This window comes from Leptonotus elevatus, chromosome 1 (assembly GCF_054856555.1).
Source record: "Leptonotus elevatus isolate MCC_2025b chromosome 1, RoL_Lele_1.0, whole genome shotgun sequence".
Classification (NCBI taxonomy): domain Eukaryota; kingdom Metazoa; phylum Chordata; class Actinopteri; order Syngnathiformes; family Syngnathidae; genus Leptonotus; species Leptonotus elevatus.
Window position 1 is genome coordinate 7,644,014 of NC_141239.1, and position 27,425 is coordinate 7,671,438.

Genomic DNA, 27,425 nt, shown 5'->3' on the forward strand with positions numbered 1-27,425 from the left:
CGGGTTGGGCCGAGGGCTCACTTTTTGTTCGACCGCGCGTCCAAGCTGAGACGCGAGCGGAGTGGCAGCGGCTCCACCGGCTGCGACAAGAAGAAAGTCCACCGTGTGTCCTGCTGTCCAATCATGAGAAAAGAACTGAAAAAGGTCGTCGCGTATGGAATGGAATTAGACTAAAGTGTCGGGCTCATCTTGACCGGTCCAAAGTTGAAAGTTCAGGTAGGTTGCTGTGCTGTGTTTTCTGGTTTAATGTCAACAGTTTAAAGGTGCTTTTGTGCTACTTCAGTTGCTTTTGAATGAGAGGCCGTAACTGAAAACCAATTCCACTCTGATAGTGGCCACCAAAACTCATCATATACAGTATTAATTTATCTTTGTAAATTGTGAATGTTTGCGACAGTATATTCTGATAATAATAATAACAATAATAATAAGGAATTTTATTGTTGAATGGATTTTAAATTTAGTCTCTTAAATTTGTGGTTTAATTTAAAAACAAATAATGTCAATTTCAAATGTAATCTTAATAGAGTGTAAAAAGTGAGGAATGGAATATATCGAGATATTACCATGCACAATTCTCGTATCGATTCAATATGCGGCCAAATTGATTTTTGATGGAAATATTCAACAAAACATCTTACTTGAGGTTAGCTTTTAAACCAAGAGTGCCATCTAGAGGAGTAAAAAAAAAATCACAGGTGCTCCATGAAGCTTCATTTGTCCGTCTGTCCGTTTGTCTGCCTGGTTAGCTGTTTAGCTAGCTAGCTAGCTAGCCCATTTAAACCAAGAGTGCCATCTAGAGGAGTCAAACAGTATCACAAGTGTTTCATGATGCTGCATTTGTCTGTCACTATTAGTATTTTCAACATTTTGAATTTAAAAAAATCACAATAATTGACTTATAGATTCATATCATGATTAATCGGTATCTAATCGAATCATGACCTATGACTCGTGATACGAATCGAATTGCCAGGTCCGAGGCAATTCACACCCCTATGTGGACGAATAAGTCCTGCAAAAAAAAAACATTTTTTTGTTGTTGCAAATTTAAAGTTCATATTTACAGTAAACATGCCACAAACTATGATCTTAAAACACTTAAATGTTTTCAAAATCATCTTACAAAATGATCCTAATAAATTGGCTCACAGAAGATTAGATTTAAAAAAAAAAAGAAAATGTACCAATGTTTGCGTTTACATGAATTTGCAGCAAATGCTAGCCATAACTTCCCTTAACGACCCAGGCTAAACTTAGCTCCACCCCGACATACAACGATGTCTGTCTGTCGAGATGTATCATTTCAACATACGTCCTTGGCACCTATTGCTACTTTCCTATTAGGCACCTTTTGGCATCTTAGGGTGTAAAAAGAGCACAAAAAGACATATATATATATATTAGGGGTGTGCCAAAAAAATCGATTCTCATAAGAATCGCGATTCTCATTTAGTACGATTCAGAATCGATTTTAAATGTCCCAAAATCAATTGTATTTAAATTATTTTATACTGTCTTGCCTTTGTGTGTGCCTTCACTTGGAGAGCTGTTCATGTTGTACCCGGTTTGGCCACTGAGGGGAAGTGTGGTTCCACACGGTCTAATACACTGTTAAGTTGTAGCCACATTAAAGAGTAGAAGGAAAAAGTCACGATCAAGTTATTCCAATAAAAGTTGTTGTTTTTTGCAGTGTGGAGCCGTTCTTTTGAGTGATAAAAGTGATGCGAGTAGCGCGCTAATTAGCATTAGCGAGTCAGACTGGAGTAGAACATTACAATTCCTTGCACATCTGTAGATTGAAGCAAAAATCATTGTCAATCAAATCATTTTGAATCAAAAATCGTTCTCAATCGAAAATCTATTCTGAATCGAATCGTGAGACTTTCAAAGATTCCCACCCCTAATATATATATATATATATATATATATATTATTCCCAACCCTAATATCTAATATATATATATATATATATATATATATACATATATATATATAGAGAGAGAGAGAGAGATATAGATAGATTTTTTTTTTACTGAATAGTTGAGATCGGTTTTACACACACACACACACGCACAGACACGCACACACACACACACAATAATATTTTTGAATTGAGAACCATGAATAGCTGAAGTTATCTGTGGTAACAAAAATTTAATTTCAACAAAAATTAATTGAGAAGCGCAACAGTAAAGGAAGGAACACATGTTGGTAGCAATGTTATTTTAGATTATGAAAACTAATGAAAATAGCTAGAATTAAAATACAAAAATGATTTATTTATTAATGAAATAAAATACAAATGAAAAGACTTTTAAAAAATGAACTGGAACTACATTTCACCACTTTAGAAGTTGCCGACTTGGTAAACAAGGGACAATAGCTTTATTGAAGACGTTAGGGTCGTGACGCATCTGCTGGAACTTTACTGCTTGTATTATGTAATCATTTTGTTGAGTTTTTGCTACACAATACTTATCATGATGTTTTTTTAAACTTGCACACAATATGCCAATTTTTTCCAAAATTAAAACTAATAATAAAACCAAGCATCTTAAAAAACACACAAAAACTAATAAAAACTAACAAACCTGATCTTAAAAGTATTTAAAACAAACTTCATTTAAAAAATGAAAAAACAAAATAAAAACTAACTATAATGAAATTTCCAAAACTTTTATAACCCTAGTTGCTTCCCTTTACAGTAAACACCAAACATGGCTGCCCTTGCCTCTCATCTGTCTTCAGTCTGAATTATTAAAAGCCTGTTGAGTTGGCTTGAGTTCCACAGGAGAGGTGAATTGTGAGGGCTGGTGACACCTGAGAGCAGGTTTTGGTCAACGAAGAACAGTGAAGTACAGAAATACAACATAAATGGTGCTTTCAAATTGTACGTTTTGGACTGGTTAGCAGCCAATCACAGGGCAGACATACTCATCTTTAGCCCCACCCTCACTGAGTGGGAGCTGAACCTGCCAGCAACACAGTCAGAGGGAAAAAGTAGCAAAAGTACCCATTCTCTGTACGTACGTAGAAATGCAGATGCTTGAGTAAAAATGTATAAAAAAATATATAAGAATAGCTCACCAGTGTCGGAAATTGTAATTTCCTTGGAATTTTATAGAAGTGATCATTTGAAAATAGAAACTTTGATTTGCTATGATGCATACTGATATTTGTCTGTTTCATACCTCATTGAATCACTGTTGTTTTATTATTGTGAGAACTTATTAACTCATTCACTGCCATTGACGGCTATAGACGTCAAAAAATCATTTGAACTATTTCTATTAGGTTAACATTTTGTTAACAAGAGTATGAAAACCTAGATTTTTTCATTGTATTAGAAACGATATAAAATCTGTGATTAATCGTGAGTTAACTAGTAAAGCCATGCGATTATTTACGATTACGCCCCTAATTTGTAATAATATTTTCCTTATATAAAAAAAGATTATTAAAAATTAAAAATATATATTTAAAAACAAAAAAGAAAAAGAGAAGATTATAAAAAAATAGGGGCATCAAGGCAATTCAAATCTGTAATCGTAATTAATCGCATGACTTCACTAGTTAACTCACAATTAATCACAAATTTTACATCTGTTCTAAATGTACAAAAAAATTCTAGGTTTTCATACTCTTGTTAACAAAAATGAAAAAATATGTTAAACTAATTTTTGACGTCTATAGCCGTCAATGGCAATGAACGAGTTAATATAGTGTCTTCACATAGACACTTGTCAATGTCCAATTTTAATCAGACAAGGCTTTTTGCGTCCCAAAACTTATTTTTTACGCTGATTTAAACAATGTTCCTTTTTTTCCCTAGCGCATCGGGTTTTTGAGATATTTTCCTTAAAAATAAATAAAAGTTTGACCCAGATAAGCTTGTGCAATTTATAGCTATGATGCTTTTAAAAAAATATATATATATTTTGGGGGGGATTCCAACTGTTGCTAAACCTTACCCTAAATTCATTCAATACACATTTTACCAAATATTATTATTATTATTATTATTGTTCCTTTTGTGTATCAGCCGGGTGCAAACCATGCACCGAGGGCGTCAGTCACTCACGTCAATTATTCCGTTCATATGCTAAGCACCCGTCTGAGGATCCGCGCGGATCCCAGCAATGTTTTCTACCATACCCTTCTTCATTGTACCAAGTGCACCAACAACCACAGGGATCATTACGGTCATTATTATTATTATTATTATTATTATTATTATTAAAATTGATGTGCTAGAGAAAAAAAAATGAGAGTAGATATGGAATCAAGATTAATTTCCAAAAGTTTAGTTGCATCATTGATTAAAAAAAATGATAATCAATTAAAATGTGTTCACCAGTGTAAATAATAACACATAATTAAGAGTATTACAGGCAAATTTGTTATTTCAGATTTTTTTTTTTTATGTTTCAAAAAGGTTGGCCACCCCTGCAAATATCCCCGTGTCCACTGAAATGAACTGAATCTAAATCAGCAAAGAAACCTCAAATGAACAACATTCTTTTGTCTCTCCTTCCTCCAGGTGAAATTTAAGTCATCGTGGTCCTCAACCATGTATGAACCCCGGCACTATGATAGCCCCCCTCTGTACAGCCCGCCTTACAGCACGACCTCCCACAGCTTCCATCCACCAAGAAGCGCGCCCTCCCCCCACAGCCATTATGTCAGCTACACCTCCAAACCCCCCGCAGACCTCCACTACACGGACGGGACGCCTCAACACTTCTACAGGTGGTTTTCACCTCCCGGTTTCGTGAAAACCTTCCACGGAGCCACGGTGCTTATGTCTTTCCTCATCTTCGCCTGCGTGGCGTCAACCTTGGTGTGGGACATGAATGGATTCGGGTACGGTGCTGGTGGTGTTCCAGGGGCGGGGCAGGGGTACTATGGAGGTAGCTATGGTTACAGTAGCTCGTACATGACCCCGCAGTCTGCCAAGGCCGCGATGATCTCCATGGCTGCCATCAACTTCCTGGTTTCGCTGGGGTTTCTGGTGGGGGGTTTCTCCCGTTCGCGGGCAGCGAGAGGGTCCGGCTTCTATCTCACTGTGTTCATTTGTGACACCATCTTAGCTGTCCTTCAGGTGAGGAAAATCGAACATCCATGCAGATGTTTTTCATACCGATAGTCCTCTTTAGGGTCGCGGGCAGAGCAGATAAGCCAAAAACTGTAATCAAGTAAGAGTACTGTTACTTTAGAATAATATGACTCAAGTAAAAGTAATAGGTAGGTCTGAAAAGAGTAAGAGAGGAAAAAAAGGTACTTAGTGAAAAAAATACTCAAGTACTATCTGGTGAGTAACTCTTTTATTTTCCAGATTCATACTGTGCCCCCCTTTAAAGGGAAATACCTTGAACCTTGGTCTTATAGTATAGGATTTTTTTTCCACTTGTTAAACAGCACAGTTGTCTCACCAAGAATAGTGTACAGTGCTAGTGGATATAAAAAGTCTACACACCCCTGTTTAAATGTTTTCGGTTGATTAAACGTAACGTAAATGTTAGCCTAACACTCATGTTTTATGAATGTGAGAAGGAGAAAACCCATGCAAGTACATGGAGACCACACAGGAAGGCTGTAACCTGAATTCGAACACTCACCCTCAGAACTGCGAGGAGGATGTGCTATGCTCATTTTCATATTTTCATCAACAAATTTTATCATCTCACAATGACAACCCTGTCAAGCCCTGTCTAATAGAAGAGTAATGCTTTTATTTTGAGACCATCTTGTGACGTCTGAAGCTAGCTCACGGATTGAGGATTTTATTTACTAAGGGATTTTTTTTTTAACACCAGAATTAATTATCCATTGAACAGCTTCATTAATTAAGCTTTTTCAGGTCCCGAAAATGCAAAGCATCCCCTAACCAGCACAATGGCCACCACCATATTAGACTGTTGACATGATTAGTATTAGTATTATGAGATTACTTCTTTCTTTCTTTTTTCTTTTTTTTAAGAGGGCCAGGGTTTAGATTTTTGTCCTTTAACAAAATAAAATATTTTAAAACTGCATTTTATATTAATTTGGGTTGTTTTTGTGAGACATTAGAATTGGCTTGATGATCCAAAATATTGAAGTGTAATAATAATAATAATAATAATAATAATAATAATAATAATAATAATAATAATAATAATAATAATAATAATAATAATAATAATAATAATAATAATAATAATCTGAAACCAGGATGAGGACATTGCACTGTTCATTTGGGTTGTTTTTGTGAGACATTAGAATTGGCTTGATGATCCAAAATATTGAAGTGTAATAATAATAATAATAATAATAATATTAATAATAATGATAATAATAATCTGAAACCAGGATGAGGACATTGCACTGCACTGTACATTGAAAATCAGAAGTAAAGTTGCAGTTCCGGTCCATTGAACCTTACGCAGTGACTGTGATTGTCTTTCTTTGACTTGCAGGGCATCATTGACATCATCTTTGTGATTGGGGTCAACCCAATGTCTCAGAGCTCACAGAGCATGCTGTACAATCCAATCCTGATGATGTGCCAGAACATTCCGGACAGGCCCAGCCTCAGTGGCAGCGTAGGAGCTGGCTTTCCTGGGGGGTTCCCGATGTACAGCCAATACCTGTACCACTACTGCTTCATGGACCCAGAGGAGGTCAGAAGGACATTTCCTAAAAACGTGTAATGATGACTGTGTCGCCATTAAGAATTTGGCTTGCGACCAAAGGTTTGCAGTTTCCTTTTATCCCATGCTTGCTTTTCTCAGGCGGTAGCATTAGCATTGGGTCTAATGGTGGTGTTGGCCCTGTCACTGGCCGCTTTCTACTCCTGGAAGACTCGCAGCAAAATCTGGCGCCATGGCAAAGCTAACATCTACTGGGACAAGACACCGGTCAGACAATCCGAGGGGCAGAATGTACAGAATTGGGTGAGATTATTATTATTATTATTATTATTATTATTATTATTATTATTATTATTATTATTGTTACTATTATTATCTTTAAAAAAAAAGTCTGGTAAGCAGGCAGCTAACTAACTGTAGCTAGAAAATGGATGAATAGAGACTTTCAAAATGGCCACTAAGCTCATTCACTGCCATTGACGGCTATAGACGTCATAAATTCATTTGAACTATTTCTGTTAGTTTAAAAAAAAAATCCACTTTTGTTAACAAGAGTATGAAAACCTAGAGAAAAAAATTTGGGATACATTTAGAACAGATATAAAATGTGTGATTAATCATGAGTTAACTAGTGAAGTCATGCGATTAATTAAAATAAAAAAAATGTAATCACCTGACACCCCTAACTTTTAATAATCTTTGTTGTAATAATTGTAATTATTTTATTCCAATTTTTAATAATCTTTTTTTTTTGTTTAAGAAAAGCTTATTAAAAAATTAGGGGCATCAGGCGATTACCATTTTTAATCGTAATTAATCGCATGACTTCACTAGTTAACTCACAATTAATCACACATTTTATATCTGTTCTAATACAATAAAAAAAATCTAGGTTTTCATACTCTTGTTAACAAAAGTGGGAAAAATGTTAAACTAATAGAAATAGTTTAAATTAATTGTCTATAGCCGTCAATGGCAGTAAATGAGTTAATTTTGATGCCTCGTGTGTTTGTAGGTCAAGAAAATCATCATCATACATACATAGACACATAATCACAGTGGATTTTTCTGGAAACTGACTACTCTGACCAGGTTTCCCATGCTCTCATGCAAGGTGCTGTTGACTTTGAGATAGTTTTCTTTATCTAAGGCACACCCAAGTTTCACTCTGATTGATCATTAACTAGCGATCGCTGCATTGACAGCGCATATTGTCGGATCTCTTGTGACAATAAAGAAGTAACGCCATTCATCTTGTCATCTTGTGACTGAAAAGATTCATCTATTTTTTATATCATATATGGCATTGACCATAGCACAAAAAATAGCATAAGTGAGTTTTTTCCACTAACAATTGAGGATATTACTGAAATATAAATGTTAGGTTATCAATGTGTTTATCATATAAGAAGCTTTCAGTCGCAAGCCAAAATGTAACATTGACTTTGATTGCTGTAACATTTGGCATGCTGCTGAAAACTTCGTTTAATGCTCAGGGGCCTCGTGTGGCCTTCACTAGTGCAGCGGTATCCTCTCTGGTGTAGCTTATTATGAGGAAAGAGGCAACACAATTAGTTTATCCAAAGATGCCTTGGCCTACATTCTCCCAGTGATCTTGAGGCGGCTTCATTTGAATGCTGGGCCACTAGTGTACCGCAATGAAGATGCTTTGCCTTGCAGGCAAGGCATATTTAATGTATGGCCATGTATAATGTATAAAGGGTCGGGTTGCCTCTGTGCTGCTGGGTGAACCCCCACAGAGTGGTGGCAGTAAATGATTAAGTCTGGCCAACTTCGCACAGCAAGTTAAGCAACGTAAAAGTATGCTGCTTGTAGTGAAAGAACACAGGAACAGGAGTAGTAGTTTTAACATACGACACTATATCAGAATGAATGTAATGTTGAAAACGTATTATTTACATGACTATGAACAAGAACTACCCTACGATGACGTAATTGCCTTTGGAAATGCTGTTATGTTGCCACCAGATGGCGCCAAAGCAATAACAGTATTGCTTTAGCCTGAGCACATATTATTTTCTTAAATCTTGTCAATATGACAACAAATATAAAACAATATATATATATATATATATATACAAACACTAGACAATCCAGTTCAGTTTCACATCATAACTGAAATTACAAATTTATATGATAACCCTAAAATAAAATAAAAAAGAAACAAACAAATGACAGACAAACTAGAAAATATTTTCAAAATTTTTTGACCTTTCTTATTGTTTACAAATTTAAGAGACTCTATGTAATGACTAATATCAACCAAAAATACTTTAAAGCATGGATTAAATTTGAGAAATTTGGCTTTGTGAATGGGAAAATTCAGAGTTTAAGTCACAAGTCACAATGGCGGTCAACTCGATGAAAGGAAGCTCTCCGCTGATTGAAAAGCATTGGACTTTCAATCGTTGTATGATTTGTGAGGATTATTTTGATTTCAAAATGTGGTGAAATATCATTTGACTACTTTAACCAGCTGCCTGGATGGTTTGCTTGTATCAGGCAAAAAGCAATACAATACACTGTTTGCTGTTTAAAGGAAGCATTTGGATTGGGTTGCATTGCGGAAATATCAGAAATAACTGATGATTGGTTTGAAAAAAAAAAAGAATTAAAAAAAAATCTGTGAATAATTCCCAAATGCCAAAAAGCAAATATGCTGGGGTTAATGTTAAGATCCTTTTTTTTTTTTTTTCTTTTAAAGTGAATTAAGGCATCTTTTCAAGAATGTAACGCACAATGTTACAAGGATGTTTTTATTTATTTATTTTAATTCATTTGTTAAAATGTGATTGTTTTCCCACATGGAATTAATATCAGAATCTTAATATTGATGATTTTGGAAAAATACAACTATTCTGGTAAGATTATCTTTTCTGGGATATATTGTATTGATTTTCATCTGTAAAAAAAGAAAAAAAACTTTATTCAATTGTATTATTCATACAACTTTTCTATCAGAATTTTAAATTTAGCGTTAAGTGATTTTTTCCCCCTCAAAAATAGGCAACTTTATAATTCCTTATCGTACACATCATATGTCTGTTTAATTGTCTTTAGGGTTATGAGGGGGACCTTGTAAAATGTTCTTCCATGTTAGTTGTCCTTAGACTCACAAAGTTTGGGAATTGTATTCATTAAAGTCCCTCTAAAGACAAAATATATATGTTGTAAATTTGAAAAAATATTTAAAAAAATGTTTTTTAAATAACCGCTATATCGCTACAGGTGTGTCCACTGAATGCGTGAAAGCACGCTCCACTGAAAAATAGATGCTGCTTTGTCTAAACAACGTTCTTATGCCTGCACATAACCGCATGTTTTAGCTCCTTATTATATCTAATATATCCACTTAAAGCTTCAAGTGGCTGGCATTGCCACAGGAGAAAGTGCTAACCGCTAGCTAGCTCATAAGCTAACAGGCAACGGGACGGGCAGGGGTCTAGTCTGTGGCGTTCCCTCTTCCCTTGTGAATTTAAATAATGACACTGAGCTGCTGTGTAAATTGTAGCATTTAGGGAAGCCACATTTTCAGTTTGAAGGTATAGCTAGCTAGCTGCCTAGCTATACGGCACACTAGATAGCGCTAGATAGATAGATAGATAGATAGATAGCGCTATCTAGTATGCCGTAGTGATAAAATTAGATCAGTACAATAACTTAAGTTGCAAATGGGGAAGGGGCAACACCTGTGTTTTAGACAATACCCCCCAAAAAATCAAGAAAACTGAAATTAGAAGAAAAATTACGTTTAGCACGCAGCACTCTCCTGTCTCAATTCAGTTCTAAGTAGTTCTTATTCTTTTGACTTTTTCATCATCTTCCAACATGTACTGCAATGTCTAATGTATTTAAATTCAAAATTCTGAATTTATTTGACCAAGTCTTTAAATAAGTCACTTTGTGTCCTTTATTATGGCAAAGCCCATTAGAACATAGGCTCAGTGACTAGACAAACAAGAGAAAGGGCTCGGCTCTATTAGATCACCTCCAGTTGCCACATGATGCTTTCCATTCTGTGCGGATGTTCATTAGATCTATTTCACCATCTGCTTTTCTTCCCATACCGTGCTCATTTACTCTTTATCCAGATATAGGTCAAAGACGACGGGTCATTAATGATGCATTACAACATATGACAGCAGATTACCAATAGCGCGATGGTTTGTTGCTTCGGATACAAATGGCCGCATTTGACTATTGGAAACTGTATTGTAAAATGTTACTGATTTCACCCTCACTTTAACCATGTCCTAATGTGCTCCTGATTATATTAAAGTGCACTCCTCCTGCACAGCTTGTCTCATGTGTAGACTCATAAAAGTGAAATCCACCGTTACATGTTCTATGTATGTACTTCATGAAACAATTATAACACACTGTTTTGCTTTTAGTGTGCAAATAGCTTCTTTGAGTAACTGAATACAAAAAATGAGAAGCTGCTAGATTTTTCAGGTTGCTGCATGTATTTTTCTGATACGATGGCGTATTAGGGCCACATATATATATATACATATATATATATATTTTTAATATATTTAATTTAATTTAATTTTATTTTTTTAGAGGGCGGGGGCAATATTCTGAGAAAAAAAATCGAGCTTATAAGTGGCGGATTTGCGCAAATTTTGGGGGGAAAATTTTACAAGAAATACACATAGCGTACTACTCGACTGTTTGTGCCAATACTTTTTGGTCGGGTTTCCAAATAAGGAGATAGTAATTGCTTGTTTAGCATAGATTAACCATATGATATTAAGCATTCGCTCTTGTGTACCATTGTGTACGGCCAGTGGCCAGCGACAAAAACGCCTCGCTTTGCGAAGGTCCACACCCGGACGATCAAGCATTTAAGTTAATTTGCTAAAATGTATATTTATAAGTACATTTATGTTTCCAGAATTTACACGTTCATACATTTTGGTATTTTTGTAAGTATCTAAGTCGATGTGTCAAATCTGCTGCTTTCCGTCATTGACTCGCATTTATCTAAAGTATGCTAGCATCTGATTGGTTAGTGTTAGTCAGCTGATAGGGGATCAGGAAGTGTTGTCGCTCTGGCTGCGGTGAATGACGAGTAAAGTTTGAATTTAAGAATAAATCAGTCTCCATCCTGCTTTTACATTTTATAAGCAGTGTCCCATTAACCACCAACGAATCCTCTAATGATTAGACTCAAGCTACACAACGTGTATTTCTCGTAAGTTTCTGAGGGGTTTTTTCTCGCAAATCTGGCACTTAATAAAAAGAAAAAATTGTAAATTTGCAAGTTTATAAAGTGGCAAATTTGCGACTTTATAAAGCCGCAAATTTTTTTCTCGGAATATTGCCCCCGCTCTCTAAAAAAACATATTTATACGTGGCCCTAAGACGCCGTCGTATTCTGATGATGTTTTATTTGAAAGAAATTATTTGTACTTTCTGCTCCTATAATCATTTGTCTGCTCTGACAAAATACATAATTTGGGGGGCGGGGGGGTGAAAGAAGAGTCTACACAATAAATTCTGTAGAGTAAATTTGACTCTGTTTAGAGTGCAACCAAATGGACCCAGCTTTAGAGTGGGCTAATATTTACACTTGGAAGAGAACAAAATAAAGAATTGGGGGGGGGGGGAAATAAAAGTCACTGAAGGGTTGAGGAAGAAACTCACGAGAAACTGCCACACTAGAGGAGACCAAAAACATCATTTTTTTGGCGATGTTTTTGATATCTGAGTTCGGAAGATTCCAGCTGACACAGGCGATATACTAACAGTACCCAGCAGGAGCTCAGGGAGTAGATCAGCTGTGAAGGTGAAGGTCGTGAGTCCGTTCCTCAACCCTTGAGTGACTTTTTTAAATGTAATTTAATTCTTTATTTTACTCTTTTCCAAATGTAAATATTACTCTAAAAGTGAGTATACTTCTACTTAAATCAGAATACTTTTGCCCGCTTCGGTTTGTGTCTCTTTGCTCCATTGTAGGTAAACCACGTCGGAGAGGGACGCAGCAGCCAGCAGGCTCCAACTGTTGTTATATCAGAGAAAGTAGCTTCTGACTTTCGTGGGGGAAACAGCGCGGCGTCGTACTGCCGCCATACAGGCCTTGTTAACAGTGATGGAAATTTGAACAGTAACAGGTGTGTTGTGGGTTTTCGCTATTTCGCTATAGCCTCTCCACTGTATTCAATTCTGTAACAAAAATGTAACACAAAGTGTGGAAAAAAGTATAGCGCTGCTAAAACACTCATGGAAATGTGTCCCAATACTTTTGGCTATATCTCCAATATACACTCATTTGCCTTATTGTGTATTTTTCTAGCCCCTGCGAGAACAGTATCGGGCATCGAGAGGCTGAGCATCCGCACCAGAGCAGCAGTGACGCAGACAGCGGCAGGAAACCCGCCTCAAGGGACCGGAGGAACCGCGGGGATCGTGCTGCTCGGGAGACGGCGGACTTCCGAAATGAGGCGGCCTACACCACTGGAGAGGACACCGCTAATGAGCTGGACCAAGACCAAGGTCAATATCTCTTCAGGTGACTTCATCCGCCGCTGCTACTTCATTACACAGTAAATGTAGTCACTTTACTGCTACACTGGTTTGTAATGGAAAGATAACATGATCAATTTCTCACTGGATGCAATATAAACAAGCACCGCTATTATGTAAAAAATATGTGCAGTGAGGCTGCTTTGGCTCGTGTAAATGACTTCAATCAAATTAAATAAAGCATTTGTTACGTTCACGCCCCTGTGCAGACCGTACCCCGAAATCATCTCGGACCAGCAGCGTCGGCAGTACAGGCGGGATTTTGACTCCTCCTTGGCTCGTTATAAGAACCTGTGTGAAGAAATGGATGACACCTGTGACCAGATTCACAAGCTGAGTCGAGAACTGGACTCATTAGACAAGGATTCCGTCAAGTACCAGGTAGCTGCTCCGATAGACTGCAGGCATTCTGTACACATGACTTATTCTTTCTTAGGAACATAAAACACATGAGGAGGGGGGTAAAAGTAATTCAGATGCATGGGGCGTTTACACATTTCCGTTTAAATCCATGTTGGGCACAAAAAAAAAAAAAAGCTGATTATTGTGGTTCCTTTCCTCAGGGTGTGGCCGATGAATATAACAGACTAAAAGATCTCAAAAGGGTAAGTATTAGTGCTGTCAAGCAATTACATTTTTAACTCATTCGCTGCCATTGACGACTATAGACGTCAAAAATTCATTTGAACTATTTCTATTTAACATTTTTTTCCATTTTTGTTAACAAGAGTATGAAAACCTAGAAAAAAAAATGTTGGGGGTACATTTAGAACAGATGTAAAATTTGTGATTAATCGTGAGTTAACTAGTGAAGTCATGCGATTAATTACGATTACAAATTTTAATTGCCTGATGCCCCTAATTTACGGAAAAAAATAAATAATCCTTTTTCCTTATAGAGAAAAGATTTTTATTTTATTTTATTGTAAATCGTAATTAATCGCATGACTTCAATAGTTCAAAATCTAGGTTTTCAAACTCTTTATACCAAAAGTGGGAAAAAAATGTTTTACTAATAAAATAGTTCAAATAAAAATTTTACATCTATAGCCGTCAATGGCAGTGAAGAAGTTAAAAACTAATTAATTGCTAAATTTTTCCTTAATTAATCACGATTAATTGCAATTAATTTTTCCACTTCTGCTTCTACTCGTGGATAAGTGGAAGTAAATAAAACGGGGTTAATGGAGGTTTCTTTTCTTTTTTTAAACGCTTTAAAGGAAAAGTCAACCCCAATATCAGAAGGCGGCCATTTTCCCAGTTGCTGTCGAGCGAAAATGACATCACAGTTGCTCAGGTCCCAGGTAACAACCAATCACAGCTCAGCTTCGGAAAACAGGTGAGCTATGATTGGTCGTTGCCTGAGCCCTGAGAAACTGTGATGTCATCTTCAGTTGACAGCATGTGGCAAAATGGCCGCCCATTGAGATGGATAAAAACGGCTGGATTTTGCTGCTTAACTCATATTCCACCAACGTAATATTAATCAGAATGTCATGTCTAGACTAGTAAGATCACATATAACATATTATTGTCAAGAAATATTTACGGTTGACTTCCACTTTAAAGAATTTAAATTAATCTCCAGAGTTAATGTTTTAAATTTGACAGCCCTATTAAGTATATATGTGCAGAATCCGTATTTTGAAGCATATTACAGCCGATCGCAATTAGCTAAATAGCTGCAGAGGTATATAGTAATCTTAAAAATATAATTTTTTTAATTAAACTACAATTTCATTTCCAAATGACTGTTTGACCTTCATTCTTTTTTACAGCAATACCAAAATAAATACATCTGAAATGAACTCTGTAAGAGTATTAATTGACAAAAACAGAGGACATTTTTGCTATGATTAGTTTGTTAAAAGTGCAATATAGTTTTAGCTAGTTTTTCGTTTTTTATGAATATTTTTTTTTTCAATTTCATTTTTTTGTTAACAATTGTGGAATTTTTTAGCAGTTAGGCGAGATGTATGAAACAGTCTTGAAAACAATTTGTAGAGCTGTCAAACGATTATTTTTTAAAATCAGATTAATCAAATCTTAGAATTTTAATTAATCACAATTAATCACTTAATTAAAAAGGTATTTTTAATCAACATATTTTGCCCGACAAATTCAAAGAGCACCTGTTATGTGTTAATTCTTTCGACATTTAATGTTATGAGGACGTCTTCAACATTTCTTGATCCACTACACACGCTTGTCTTTTTTTAATCAGTTGCATAATCTAAAATGGAAAAAAAATGACCTCAATATTTTGACATGAACAAATATCCTGAATGTCATACGCAAACATTTATTAAATGCTTTACTTTAATGCATGTAGTTATGTTTATTGCTCAAACACAACCTGTGCTACCTTTAACGTAGCCATCCGCTGTCAAGCTTAAAGGATCATCTGCACTCAAAATTAATAGTGTGATTAATCTGCGTTAATGCATGATTAATGCGATAATTTTTTTGTGATTAATTAATTAGTTAACGCTTTAACTTTGACAGCCCTAATTTGAAGCTTCAAATATACACAAGTCTAACAGAGCAGTCTACAAGATAGTGGTCTGTGAGAGAGTGCACAGTAAATAATCACGGGAAGATTTTTATGCAACCTCGTTAGGTTTTTGGGAGGTGAAGGGAGGGTGAGCTAGACAGGAAAGCAGGCAGTCTGTTCCGAGCAGGCTTATCAGTCAAGGTCACTTCGATATTGTTTCACGTACAAGAAATGAAAAGCCAATTGTTAAAGAAAATACAGGTGTCCACAATACAGTACAAACTTATGTTTTTGTTTTTTTATACATGCTAAATAATTATTTTCCATAACAACCTTGGTCTTTCTTCTAGGCACCAGATTATCAAGCAAAGAAAAGGGAGAGCAAAGAACTTCGGCAAAAACTGTTCCATATCAAACGCCTGGTACAAAACTTCGACCAAGGCCTTTGTTAGCACATGTCTATCAGTTTGACATTGAAGAAACAAGGACACAATCAGCTTTGGACTGTGGATGTTTATACTGACAAACTGGATAAAAAAACATGTTGGTCACTTTGTTTACAACCATGTCATAATGGTGTTAGTAGCACAGCGAGTGAACTTGAAAATCTGAAATAAAATGATTCCTTTTGTGAAAGAACATCACTTACAGTGGATATAAAAAGTCTACACACACCCGGTCAAATTCCATGAAGGGTTTTGTGATAAAACAAAATGAGACCAAGAAAAGTCATCAAAAGTCAGAACTTTTTGCACTTCAGACTTCTGCAAGGCACATGACAGAAAAGCCTACTTGAACAGCTGAACTCCATGTGGGCTTAATAACATACATTTTAAAAGGCGGTGGATGTGTACTAATTCCCATTATGAGAGTTGAATGTGGTTTGGTTAATTCTGAGCACGTCCACAGTGATGAGAGCTTGCAACCACACTTTTTTCCAAATATGAAATTTTTAAACTGTTGAAATTGTTTAAAAAAATATATATATCGATTGAGTTTTTACAGGTAGGCCCTACTCATTTCCACATCACAAAAATCTGGCATTTGAACAGGGGTGTGTAGAATTTTCATATCAAACGTATGACACATTAGCAACAAAATAAATCAATCCACAGTTGTTTAATACTTAGGTTATTTACTGGAAAACCGAAATTGGGGACCTCATAGAATTAGACAGTGGTGGTGCACGTTGCAGTGTTTATTTGGCATTCGTCATACAGCTGTAATTACAACACTTTTTCAACAAGTTTGAAAAAAACAAACATACATATCAAAAGACACACGTTTGCTATCTTTTGAGTCTTTTAATAACCTTGCCATATACATAAGAATTCAGGAACACAAAAAACTAAGAAAGCATTAATTGTACTGTCGAGCTAACCTTCATGAATGACGTGGATGTGTGACTTGACGAAAAGAAGCACATCCAGATCACTTTTAGGCTCAAAGCAAGAAGCAAAAAGGATTACGGCTTGATTTGTTTCTTTGTTCTAAAATATTTGTTAAAACAGCAAAGCGTCTCAAACTACGAGCGTGAGGTAAGTCCTGGTGGTCAATCAGGGGGGCCTTCTTCAGCCCGCCAAGTGGCGGACGTGTGACATTTTGGTTTTCAAAATCCTCCTTGTGCAGTTTGTAATCATCCATTTCAACGTGGCCTCGCTTCGTTTTACAAAGTACAACAGCGCTCAGTCTTGAGTGGGAACGTGGGTCTTTCGAGAGAGGTATTTTTATGTAAACGCATAGAAACACAATGAGGAAACTAACAGAGAAAGCGACACTTGTATTTCGAAAGGAATTACTTACACAAAAGGATGAAACAACTTAGAAGTGCGCCAAAACATTTGAACATGCAAAGAGAAATCAAAGTTGGCTTCGTTATATTTACACACAAAAAGCTCCAACACAGTTAACGTAAACCCTTAGTGTTTGTTATAAATAGGCTCCGACTCGCTTCAAATATCCGCATTCGCGTTGACATTAGCCACAGAATGACCGATTGGGTTACTCAATGTACTTTTTTTTTGAAAACTGTGTCAATAGTCCAACAAATGAAAAATCCAATTTGATCAAAATACAAAATGGAGTGCACTTTTATAAAGCGCCTAGAGCATATGTTTACAACGCCATGTTTGCATCTGTATCTTCGTATCAACACATGGAAAGGTTATCCTTTTTTGTTTAAAATAACTTACTTTCAAAACCGTACCCTTGGCCAACACCAGAATAAAGAATACAAATGTTTTTTTTGCCTCTTTGGTCCCATTTTAAATCCACCTAGCCTAGCCTAGCCTATGTTACTATTAGCCTCATTCTAGCTAGCGCTAAGCTCTCTCACAGGGCCCTTTCATTTGTTGCTAACACGGCGTTAGCCAGCCAAGAGTGAAGCGTTAGCTGGCCAAATATTCCCGTTGCTAGCATAGGGTAACCTTGCCAGCAAGATGAATTCTCGCGGTAGTTGTGAGTTCACAAACTCCGGAGAATACATCTTGTACCGCTTCCGCTGATAAGTTAGCAGCCGACCTTTTTCAGGTCGGAGCAATCAGGCGTTGTTTTAGGCAGGACGAAACCAATAAGCGCTGATGGCGAGGGGAAACAAACAAACCTGACAGACTAATGGATGCTGCAATTAATTCTGTTCTCGCAGAATTTCTCACAATTTCCTTGTTGAATTTGAACAGCGAGAGGCATTCCGTGCATTTTTATCTGCTAAAGATGTTCGTGCCCCCGTTGCCTTGATTAGTCAAAACAAATGTGCGACGATGCCGCATTGTCCAATCAGCTCGAAGTATTGTACAGCAAGCCCCGCCTTTCCCGAACGGGTCTGCCTGGTGAAGTACCAGATTGATAATTTGAAGAACTCCCTCGAGTGAATCACGATCATCAATCCGGCTGGCGAGGTTAGCATAGGGTGACCAGACGTCCGGGTTAAAACGGGACAGTCCCAACTTTTACGCAGGGCCCGTCCGTCCCCGGCATCCTGTTTATTTTTTTTATTCCAGTCAGCAGGTCAACTGTTTGTGCCATGTGTTGGCCTATGTCAAATCATACAGTTGTCAGAGCGAGTCATACGATAAACCAAAAATGAATTTAACTGTTAAATGATTTCCTATTTACTTTCACATTCATGTTAACGTTGTTTGGTCATACCGGAATTGAACTACTTCCTGCTTCCGTGTCTAAGAATCATGGGAAATGTAGTTTAATTTCCACTGTTACAATGAAGCACAGCCAACTTCCAATAGCAGCGAGAACCGAGCAAAAATGGTTTATTGCTTTTAGTAGCATTTAATATTAGCTAAAGTACCGTAATAACGCAACCACTGGTCACCAGATTGACAAGAGATTAAATGTGTTATAAATAGTTCCTGCTGAAAATGTATTGCATGTTTGATTCTCAGCAAATTTGTAGTGTCCCGGGTTTTTAATTGTGAAAATCTGGTCACCCTATGCTAGGACGGCGTTAGCCAGCCAACGGCGCGGCGTTAGCTATAGCCGGCCAACAGCGAGGCGTTAGCCGACCAACAATTCCCAAACTAAACTCAAATGGGAAAATTCTGATTCTGCGTTTGTTTTCCACGGTTTGGCTACTCAATAATAATAATAATAATAACAACAACATAATGACACCCCTTAAGGTAATTTTTACACTGATTTCTCTTTCAGACAGAAAGTGATCCCAACTTTGAATGTTTAAGATGCTTGTACGAGTCCTAAATTTATACCTAATAACAAGGCGGTTGTTAAAAAGAAGGCGGTTTCTGGTGAGGAACATTTACAGAGTTTTATTTATTTTTTGTTTTTTTAATATCAGATGGAAAGCATTCTGATGTTAAATGAGGTATTGGTCTCTTGCAACTGCTGTAAAATATAGCAACCAATGACCAGCTAACGTTCAAGCAGACAGAGTCCATAATAGTCGTCTTCTCTGTTTTTGTGCATCGATCCGAGGATGAACTTTGGCGAATTTTCCTTGGTTTTACTTCATTTTGTTCATTGCCATCACATGGGCACGTAGGGCCAGCTGATGGAGCTTCCGGAGAGCTGCATGTCCCGGATGAGCGTCTCAATGGGGGTCTTCCCCACCAGGCGCATGAAAAAGAGTTGGGAGATGAGGCTGGCGGGTACGGCGCGTAGAGCGGGGAGGCGGAGGAGCAGGCGGCCGAAGCGCTGCGGTTGACTCGGGTACTGCATCCTCTCGTATTCGGTCAAAGCCACCTGAGCCTTCTCCTGTAGGGACTCCACGTGGACTGCGTCTGTCAGACCACAGGCGTCTAGTGGACGGAGACGGAGGAGGGAGTTACTTAATGCTGTGGGCGGGTTACATAAAGAGCTCAATTGATCTATGTTGGGATTGACGTGTTAACGGCGGTTAGCCGGCAACACCTGGCCAAAAAGATGAGAAAATGAGCTTTTGGGGAAAAGAAACAGCAGATTAAATAACATTGCTTATATTATTTTACACCTCAAACTATAAAGCAAAAATAAACAAAAGGGCTTCTAATGATAAAATAATTTTTTTACAGATTCACAACTAAGCAAAGCATGGTGAGCAATGCTGACTCACCAATGGCTCACTTGCTTGAGTTTTATTTATTTATTTTGCATTAATTGCATCATCTTTTCTCACAATCTGTTACCCACCGTAACACATATTCTGTTTATATAACACTAGAGGTGCAAGAATTAATCGACAAATAATGAATTATACTAGCCAACATTTTTTTAAATATAATATTTTAATCATTTCTGGGTATTTTTGGGTTACTGAATCTAAAAATTACGCAAAAGGATTAGGGCCAGTGAAGAAGGGGAAAAAAAGGTTGGCAGCATTCTGATTTTATTCTCAGAATTCTGACTATAAAGTGAGAATTCTGACTTTGTGACGTAGAGCTATGAATTGTGGGGGAAAGTCAGAATTCTGAGAATAAAGTCAGAATTCTCACTTTAAAGTCAGGATTCTGCGATTAAAGTGAGAATTCTGAGATTAAAGTGATAAAGTCAGAATTCTCACTTTAAAGTCAGAATTCTGTAATTAAAAAGTCAGAATTCTGAGAATAAAGTCAGAATTCTCACTTTAAAGTCAGAATTCTGAGATTAAAGTGATAAAATCAGAATTCTAAGATTAAAGTCAGAATTCTGTAATTAAAGTCAGAATTCTGAGAATGAAGTGAGAATCCCGCCAACCATTTTATTTTTTTCTTCACTGGCCCTAATCCTCTTCCGTAAAAAACAACGGTTCTTCCCCCCCCCCCTTTTTTTTTTTTAGATACAGTGCATCCTTGCTATACGTCACAGGTCGGTTATTGCGGATTCACTCTATCACGGATTTTAATTTGTGACATTTGTAATAGTTTCTGATTAAAGTAAGATATTTAACTCATTCACTCCAAGCCATTTTCACTAAAACAACCACCTTCACTCCCGGCTGTTTTACTGGATTTTGACTGGATTAAAAACATGAAACCTATCAAAAGAAAGTATTTTCTTTCAATAGGAAAAAATATATATATTTCTATCTGTTTCCGTTTTGCAGCAATTAGCATTAGAATATAGCTAAATTTCATCATTATTCACCAATCTATTTAGAATTCTGAGTAATTGAGGTTTTTTTCCAACATGGCCCTGGTTGATCTCCTTTGCTCTGCTGCCACTTGCTGGCCCTTTCTGTCATAATTACCATCGCTTCAACCATTCTTTGCAGTTGAGAGGCTGCATCAAAGCCTTCTGTACACTTAAAACAGAACGTATTTATATGTTTTTGGGAGCAAATGAGTTAAAGATTAAAAATAAAAACTTTAACGCAGTTATTAATCATCGTCCTCATGTGCTGCGCAGACCCATTCGCATTAATTTACGAATGCAGTCTATAATCAGCAGCTTGGCATTTATTCTACATTTTGCATTTTAGAAGCTAAATTTATTAAGTGTAACAAGTTTTTAGGTTGTAAATAAAATTATTTAAAAAAAATAATTGTAAAAAATTATAATAATTTTTTTTTTATAATAATTAAAAAAAATTATAATTAAAAGTTAACCTCTGCTTTGTGGAAATTCTCTTACTGCGGGGTGGCTTGGAACGTATCACCAGCGAAAAGTGAGATACTGTATTGATATTTTTGACAGTTGATTGATAATTAATCTGCTTTGGTTCACATTTTTTACGAAATTTACTTTGATCATTAGTAAAAGCAGTGTTTGTGCTTTGATGTCGCCTATTTTTGCATTTATTTACCGCTAATATTGCCAAATTTTCGCTTGATACTAATGGTTGCCAAAAGACAGTTATAGCATAAAGGGAATACCAAAATCATAGCTTCAGTATTATTAGCACTTTTTTTAAACAAAATATTGAATATCTATATTAAAAAAACAACAACATCCAATTCAGATAAAAATTTCATTTTCCGATTGAGCCATATTTAAGTACCCTAAACCGTTGTGTGTTGTTGGCCAGTGATATCAAATTCATCGATTGTGAAAATTGATGTTAAGTCAAAAAATGTTTTCACAATAATATGTTCTATGCACCCCCTACTAGTACTCTAAACATATCGTTCTGATTAATATTGCGTTTGTGTAATATGAATTAAGCAGCGAAATCCACCCGTTTTTAGCCATCTCAGGGGGCGGCCATTTTGTCACTTGCTGTCGACTGAAAACAACATCACAGTACCTGAGGGCTCAGGTAACGACCACCTGTTTTCCATCCATCCATCGCCCTGATTAGTTGTACCTAATAAAGTAGCCAGGGTTGGTACTTGACCCGACTATGATCATCCAGTAGGTGGCAGAAGTGCGTCCTTAAGTCTGGCATGATGCTGCAGTACATTTTGTAACAACAAAAACAGATCAACGAATAAGGAACAAGGCTGTCACCTGGTGAGAAGAGCGCGATGGCCTTGAGGCAGCTATACTCGGCGGAATCCACCTGCAGTCGGGTCAGCTTGTCCACCTGGTCCTGGAACACCCTCACCTGGTCCATGAAGGATACAACGCGCTCTGCCGACATGGGCGACGAGTGGAAGCCCGCCGCGGCCAACAAGGGCGCCATGTGGAGCGGCAGGGCCGACTGGGCCGCGTTGAGGATGAACAGCTCGCTCCAGCTCAGCCTCAGCAGGGCCACCTGCGGTTAGGTTAGCATGTTAATCAGAAATGCTTCACTGTGACGCTTATTTTTTTTTACAGTGCATGACGCATGGGCATCAAAATATAATAATAACGGATGGACTTGGGTGATGCAGCGCAGCACATCAACTAGAAGTAAGCAATGGTGTGATAAAGTATTATTTCAGTTGTTTAAAATTTTATTTTTACTTGTATTAACAAGAAGCAGTCTTATATATTTTTTACTCGCTTTATTTAGTATTTAACACACGGAGATAAAATGGTCTCATGATTCGATTCCGATTTTTGGGTATGTGATTCGATTCAGAGCGATTTTTTTATTCAAAATGATTTGTTTGACAATGATTTTTGCTTCAATCTATAGATGTGCAAGGAGTTGTAATGATCTACTCCAGTCTGACTCGCTAATGCTAATTAGCGCGCTACTCGCGGCACTTTTGTCACTCAAAAGAACGGCTCCACGCTGGAAAAAACCCAAGCTTTTATTGGAATAACTTGATCGTGACTTCTTCCTTATACTCTCTAATGTGGCTACAACTTAACACTGTATTAGACCGCAAGGAAAAACACTGCCCCTCAGTGGCCAAACCGGGTACAACATGAACAGCGCTCCAAATAAAGGCACACACAAACAAAGGGAAGTCAGTATAAAATAATTTAAATTAAATCGATTTGGGGACATTTAAAATCGATTCTGAATCGTACTAAATGAAAATCAATTTTTTTGGCACACCACTACTTCTACTTACTTGTTAAAATGTCAGTAACGACATGTTTTACTCTAAAAAGTGTTATTTGAGTGAAACATGCCATGTTGCAGGAAAATTTGTCTTTTTGAACAATATTTTAATAAAATAAAACACATTTTGAAAACCGCTGCAAAATGTAATGGCATTATTAAGTATTGGTGCTCAATTTTTGAGAGTATTCAAACGTAAGTATTTTCACTAGAACTGGTTTTGGTGCATCCCTAATTAAGTGTTAGTGTAGAATTTCCCGCAGCAGAGTGGTTGGGAATCATTGATCTCAGGCATAATAACGAGCAAAGCAGACCTCTTCAGTGGCGGCTCCGCCGCAATTTTTTTCTTAATACAACACTGGATAAAACAGAAATTCAGAACATTCATTCAGATTCTTTCGTCCTATTGATTTCCCATATCACTTATCCAGTTCAGGATCGCAGGGTACTGGAACCTAATCCAGTTGACATCAGGCAAAAGATAGACTATGCCCTGGACTAGTTGCCACTCAATCACGAGGTGATTTTCTCATCCCATCTATTGATTTTCCATACAATACTGCTTGTCCTCATTAGGACAGCCTATCCAAGCCTACTTTGGGACAGGAGGACAATGTGACTGCTGCATTTATTACCCCAATAAATTTGAATATGTTCTAAAGCATGTGCCTCCACTAGTCTAAACAGTAAACATGGTGTTCTGATTAATATTGTGTTTGTGGAATATGAATTAAGCAGAAGAAGCCACATGTTTTTTATCCATCTAAGGGGGCGGCCATTTTGCCACTTTCTGTCGACTGAAAATGATATTACGGTGCCTAAGGGCTCAGTTTGCAAACGTCACATGACCAAACCCAGAGAAAAAAAAACAGGTGAGCCGTGATTGGTCGTTTTCCACTGCAAAAAGGACAGTAGAAATTTTAAGAAAAAAATATATAGTAAAATAAGAAAATTATTACTTCAAATAAGCACAATTATCTGCCAACAGAACAAGAAATGTTTACTTAAATTTACCTGTAAGATTTAGAAAAATAAGAAAATAATACTAGGCCCATATCAACCACTGCAATCTTGAAAATAGTATTTTCAGACACAAAACAAGTAATGTTGACCTTTTTAAAGCTGTAATAAATAGAACTATTTTCTTAAAATACATGAGTATTTTTTTACGCTTGGAGGAGAATTGAACCCACAACCTTGAAGTCTGAGGGTAGGCACTCTACCACTAGACTGGTAGTGAAACAAGTAAAAAGTTAGCTTAGTAAATATAACAAATGAACCATATTGCACTGATTGTTTTCATACTTATAATACTATATATGCTCATAACTCACTCATAATACTCATAATAACTTGCCAAATCAAAATAAGCAAATTTAGGTTACATTTAAAATGATATCTTAATTAAGATTTCAGTTTTTGCAGTGTAAGCCCTTAGGCTCTGTGATGTCGTTTTCAGTCAAACAGCAAAGTACAAGACAAAATGGCCGCTTCCTGAGATGGATACAAACAGATGGATTGTTCTGCTTAATTCATATTCCACAAACACAATATTGGTGCGCATAGAAGAAAATGTTTGACTTCTACTTTAAGATGATTCTCTAGTTTGTCAATAAAGTTTCTTCAAATGCCCATCGCTACTATGTAAAGAACATTTCAGACAGAGTTTCCCGATCTTATTTGTATGAGATTTGTCTCAAAATTATTCACACAAATATATCCGACATTTTCACATGTTTTTTTTATTTCTGATTTTCTTTTTCTACTGTTAAATTTTCTTCTACTACTCCGCTAAAGCAGAAGCAGCCAAAGAGGTAACAATACAGGAAGAAGAGTGTCTTCCGAGTGAAGGCAAAACAAGCTCCAGGGAGCCAAATTAAGTTTGTATTTCCTTTCCTGACTTGTGTAAAATAAACACATAATAGAGAATCAGATAAAAGCTCGTTTTCCTTTTTTCAATTTCCCATTTTTAGCGAGAAACGGGAGACGGCTCGAGACAGCAACACTGCCTCCTTGTGGACGGAGTGTGTGTGAATATCTTGAAACAGCGTCATGTTTGTCCTAAAAATAAATGTGTGTGCGCGCCGCAGACTTATCCACAAACACTAAGTCATGAAAAATACACACTGGTATATACATATTTTTCAGTTGACTAAGTTTCACTAACCTGATCAGACACCGGCAGCTCGGGAAAATAAGGGATGTTTCTGGCCCATTCCACTGTGCTGAAGAGAAGCCGGGCGGCCAGTTCGCAGATGTTGTCAATGCCCATGGAATTATCGGGACCGGCCTGCTGGTTGTACTGGTGTCCATAACGGCTGTTGGGGTACGGTTCGGCCCTCAGCAGCTGCGAGATGAGCTCGGAAACGGGCTGACCGCCGCTCCCTCCGTTGTTGTTGTTGTTGTTGTAGAATTCGCCGCCTCCAAGGCCGCTGGTGCCGCCAATAGGCGTGAGGGTCGGGCTGAGACTAGGCTGCGGTGGGATGCGGCCGCGTTGAACTGCTGTAGTTTGGTTGGGGGAGCAAGGGGGAGAGGAAGGTTCACGGGTAACAAAAAGAGAGTGGGGCAGATAAAGATGAAGGCGGGTTGGGCGGAGGGGGGGGATTTGGGAAAGAAAACGGGAAGGGAATAAAAAAAGTTAAAACTGGGTTCAACCAGCGGTATACGTCAGATTACAGGCAGGCGGGATTGAGCCGATTAGCCGGCTTTTCTTCGAGATGCAAATTAGACCTCCTCAATGCTTTTCATCAGCGCTAGATAAAGGTTATCAAGAGAATGCTCCGTGACCATGTTCCAGCTGTCCACAAAGCAACAAGCTGAACCGTTATCAGCCACAGGAATGCTGCTCTGTGGCTGACCCTGAACTCCGACCTCCCCGTAGACGCACCCAGGCAAAGACAATTTCTCCACAGGGAGCCATAATGTGTCTCATTAACATGTTTTATGTTCTGTTTCTGTTCCGTCGAAGGTAAACAACACTCTGACTACGTCTGGTTTTGTTGACACTCACTTGTTACTGTACTGGGCAGGGTTATTTGATTGAAATCAATCGAAACTAAATCATGAAAATAAAGCCAAATGAAATGTATTTAACTTTTATTTTGTTTTTAAAAAAATCAGAGAAATCACACTTAAGGGTTTTAGGAACAAGAGACAGTCGTCTACTACTACAGAACACAAAACATCTCATTGACTTTACCGTTGCCAAATAATAATGTGCTAATGCTAATAATTGTACTTCACAATCTTTTTTTTTTCTTCTTCTTTTCTTTTTTTTTTACTTTACAATCTTGAAACAGTGGTCTGACTGTCTCCAAAAGCCTAGATACACCAATCCGACGCGAAGAAAAATGAAGTAAATACACACCGCACCGACACAGACTATTACGTAGCTTCAGCACATGCGGCAAAAGTAATTCCCCTCCGTACCATCGGCGGCGGTAGTCATTATTCCTATAAGCAACCGGCAACCTCTTTACGGGGGCGGGATATAAAAACGTAAACAACTCATAGCGGTGTTGACAGCGGCACCGGGGTAAACGCGGCGGCCAGCTAGTGAAGCGAAAACGGGCGCTGGAGCAAGCTTCGTCCCCGTCTCGTTCCCGAACGCATGGATGTACTCCGTTGTGGCGTACCCTGGACCCTGTCGACTCCTGGCTGCTACCGATCGTCGGTTCACCCGAAAAGCCTCGGCCGTGCTGCCCTCCGCGTTTTGGACGCGGTGCCGACCGCGTCAGAATCAATGGTATCGGCATGTTACTTGTTAGTACTCACCGATACCACTGTTTTAATGCAGTATCGGTATCGGAACAACACTAGATACATGTCTAACAGATGTCCATTAAGATGCAATTTCTGTAAGTATATGTATAGAAATTAG

The 27,425-nt window shown here is 37.5% G+C and overlaps 2 protein-coding genes across 5 annotated transcripts in view; one reads left to right on the plus strand and one right to left on the minus strand.

Annotated features, from left to right (window-relative positions):
- LOC147180545 (occludin-like) lies at window positions 1-17,888 on the plus strand. 3 transcript variants are annotated; one of them, XR_015094495.1, is made up of 9 exons: window positions 1-216; window positions 4,544-5,104; window positions 6,462-6,665; window positions 6,777-6,938; window positions 12,621-12,775; window positions 12,958-13,157; window positions 13,397-13,568; window positions 13,751-13,792; window positions 16,032-16,136. XR_015094495.1 is itself a non-coding variant. In XM_086072513.1 (9 exons), exons 2-9 carry the CDS (start codon window positions 4,574-4,576, stop codon window positions 16,131-16,133), a joined length of 1,584 nt encoding a protein of 527 aa, XP_085928639.1. In that variant the 5' UTR covers window positions 1-216; window positions 4,544-4,573; the 3' UTR covers window positions 16,134-17,888. The 3 variants fall into 3 exon arrangements, 2 of the variants coding, with proteins under 2 accessions (XP_085928639.1, XP_085928640.1); XM_086072513.1 differs by having other exon boundaries at window positions 12,958-13,173; window positions 16,032-17,888; XM_086072514.1 differs by having other exon boundaries at window positions 6,510-6,665; window positions 12,958-13,173; window positions 16,032-17,888.
- Window positions 16,862-27,425, minus strand: part of nr2f6a (nuclear receptor subfamily 2, group F, member 6a) — a 16,416-nt gene continuing 5,852 nt past the window's right edge. Inside the window, exons 4-6 of one of the 2 annotated variants that reach the window (XM_086072517.1) lie at window positions 25,713-26,044; window positions 22,558-22,804; window positions 16,862-19,952 (exon numbers count right to left, since the gene is read on the minus strand). In XM_086072517.1, coding sequence (XP_085928643.1) covers window positions 19,681-19,952; window positions 22,558-22,804; window positions 25,713-26,044 — 851 coding nt within the window. In that variant the 3' untranslated portion in view covers window positions 16,862-19,680. Of the gene's footprint in view, window positions 19,953-22,557; window positions 22,805-25,712; window positions 26,048-27,425 lie in introns of both variants that reach the window. The other variant, XM_086072516.1, reaches the window with a different exon arrangement.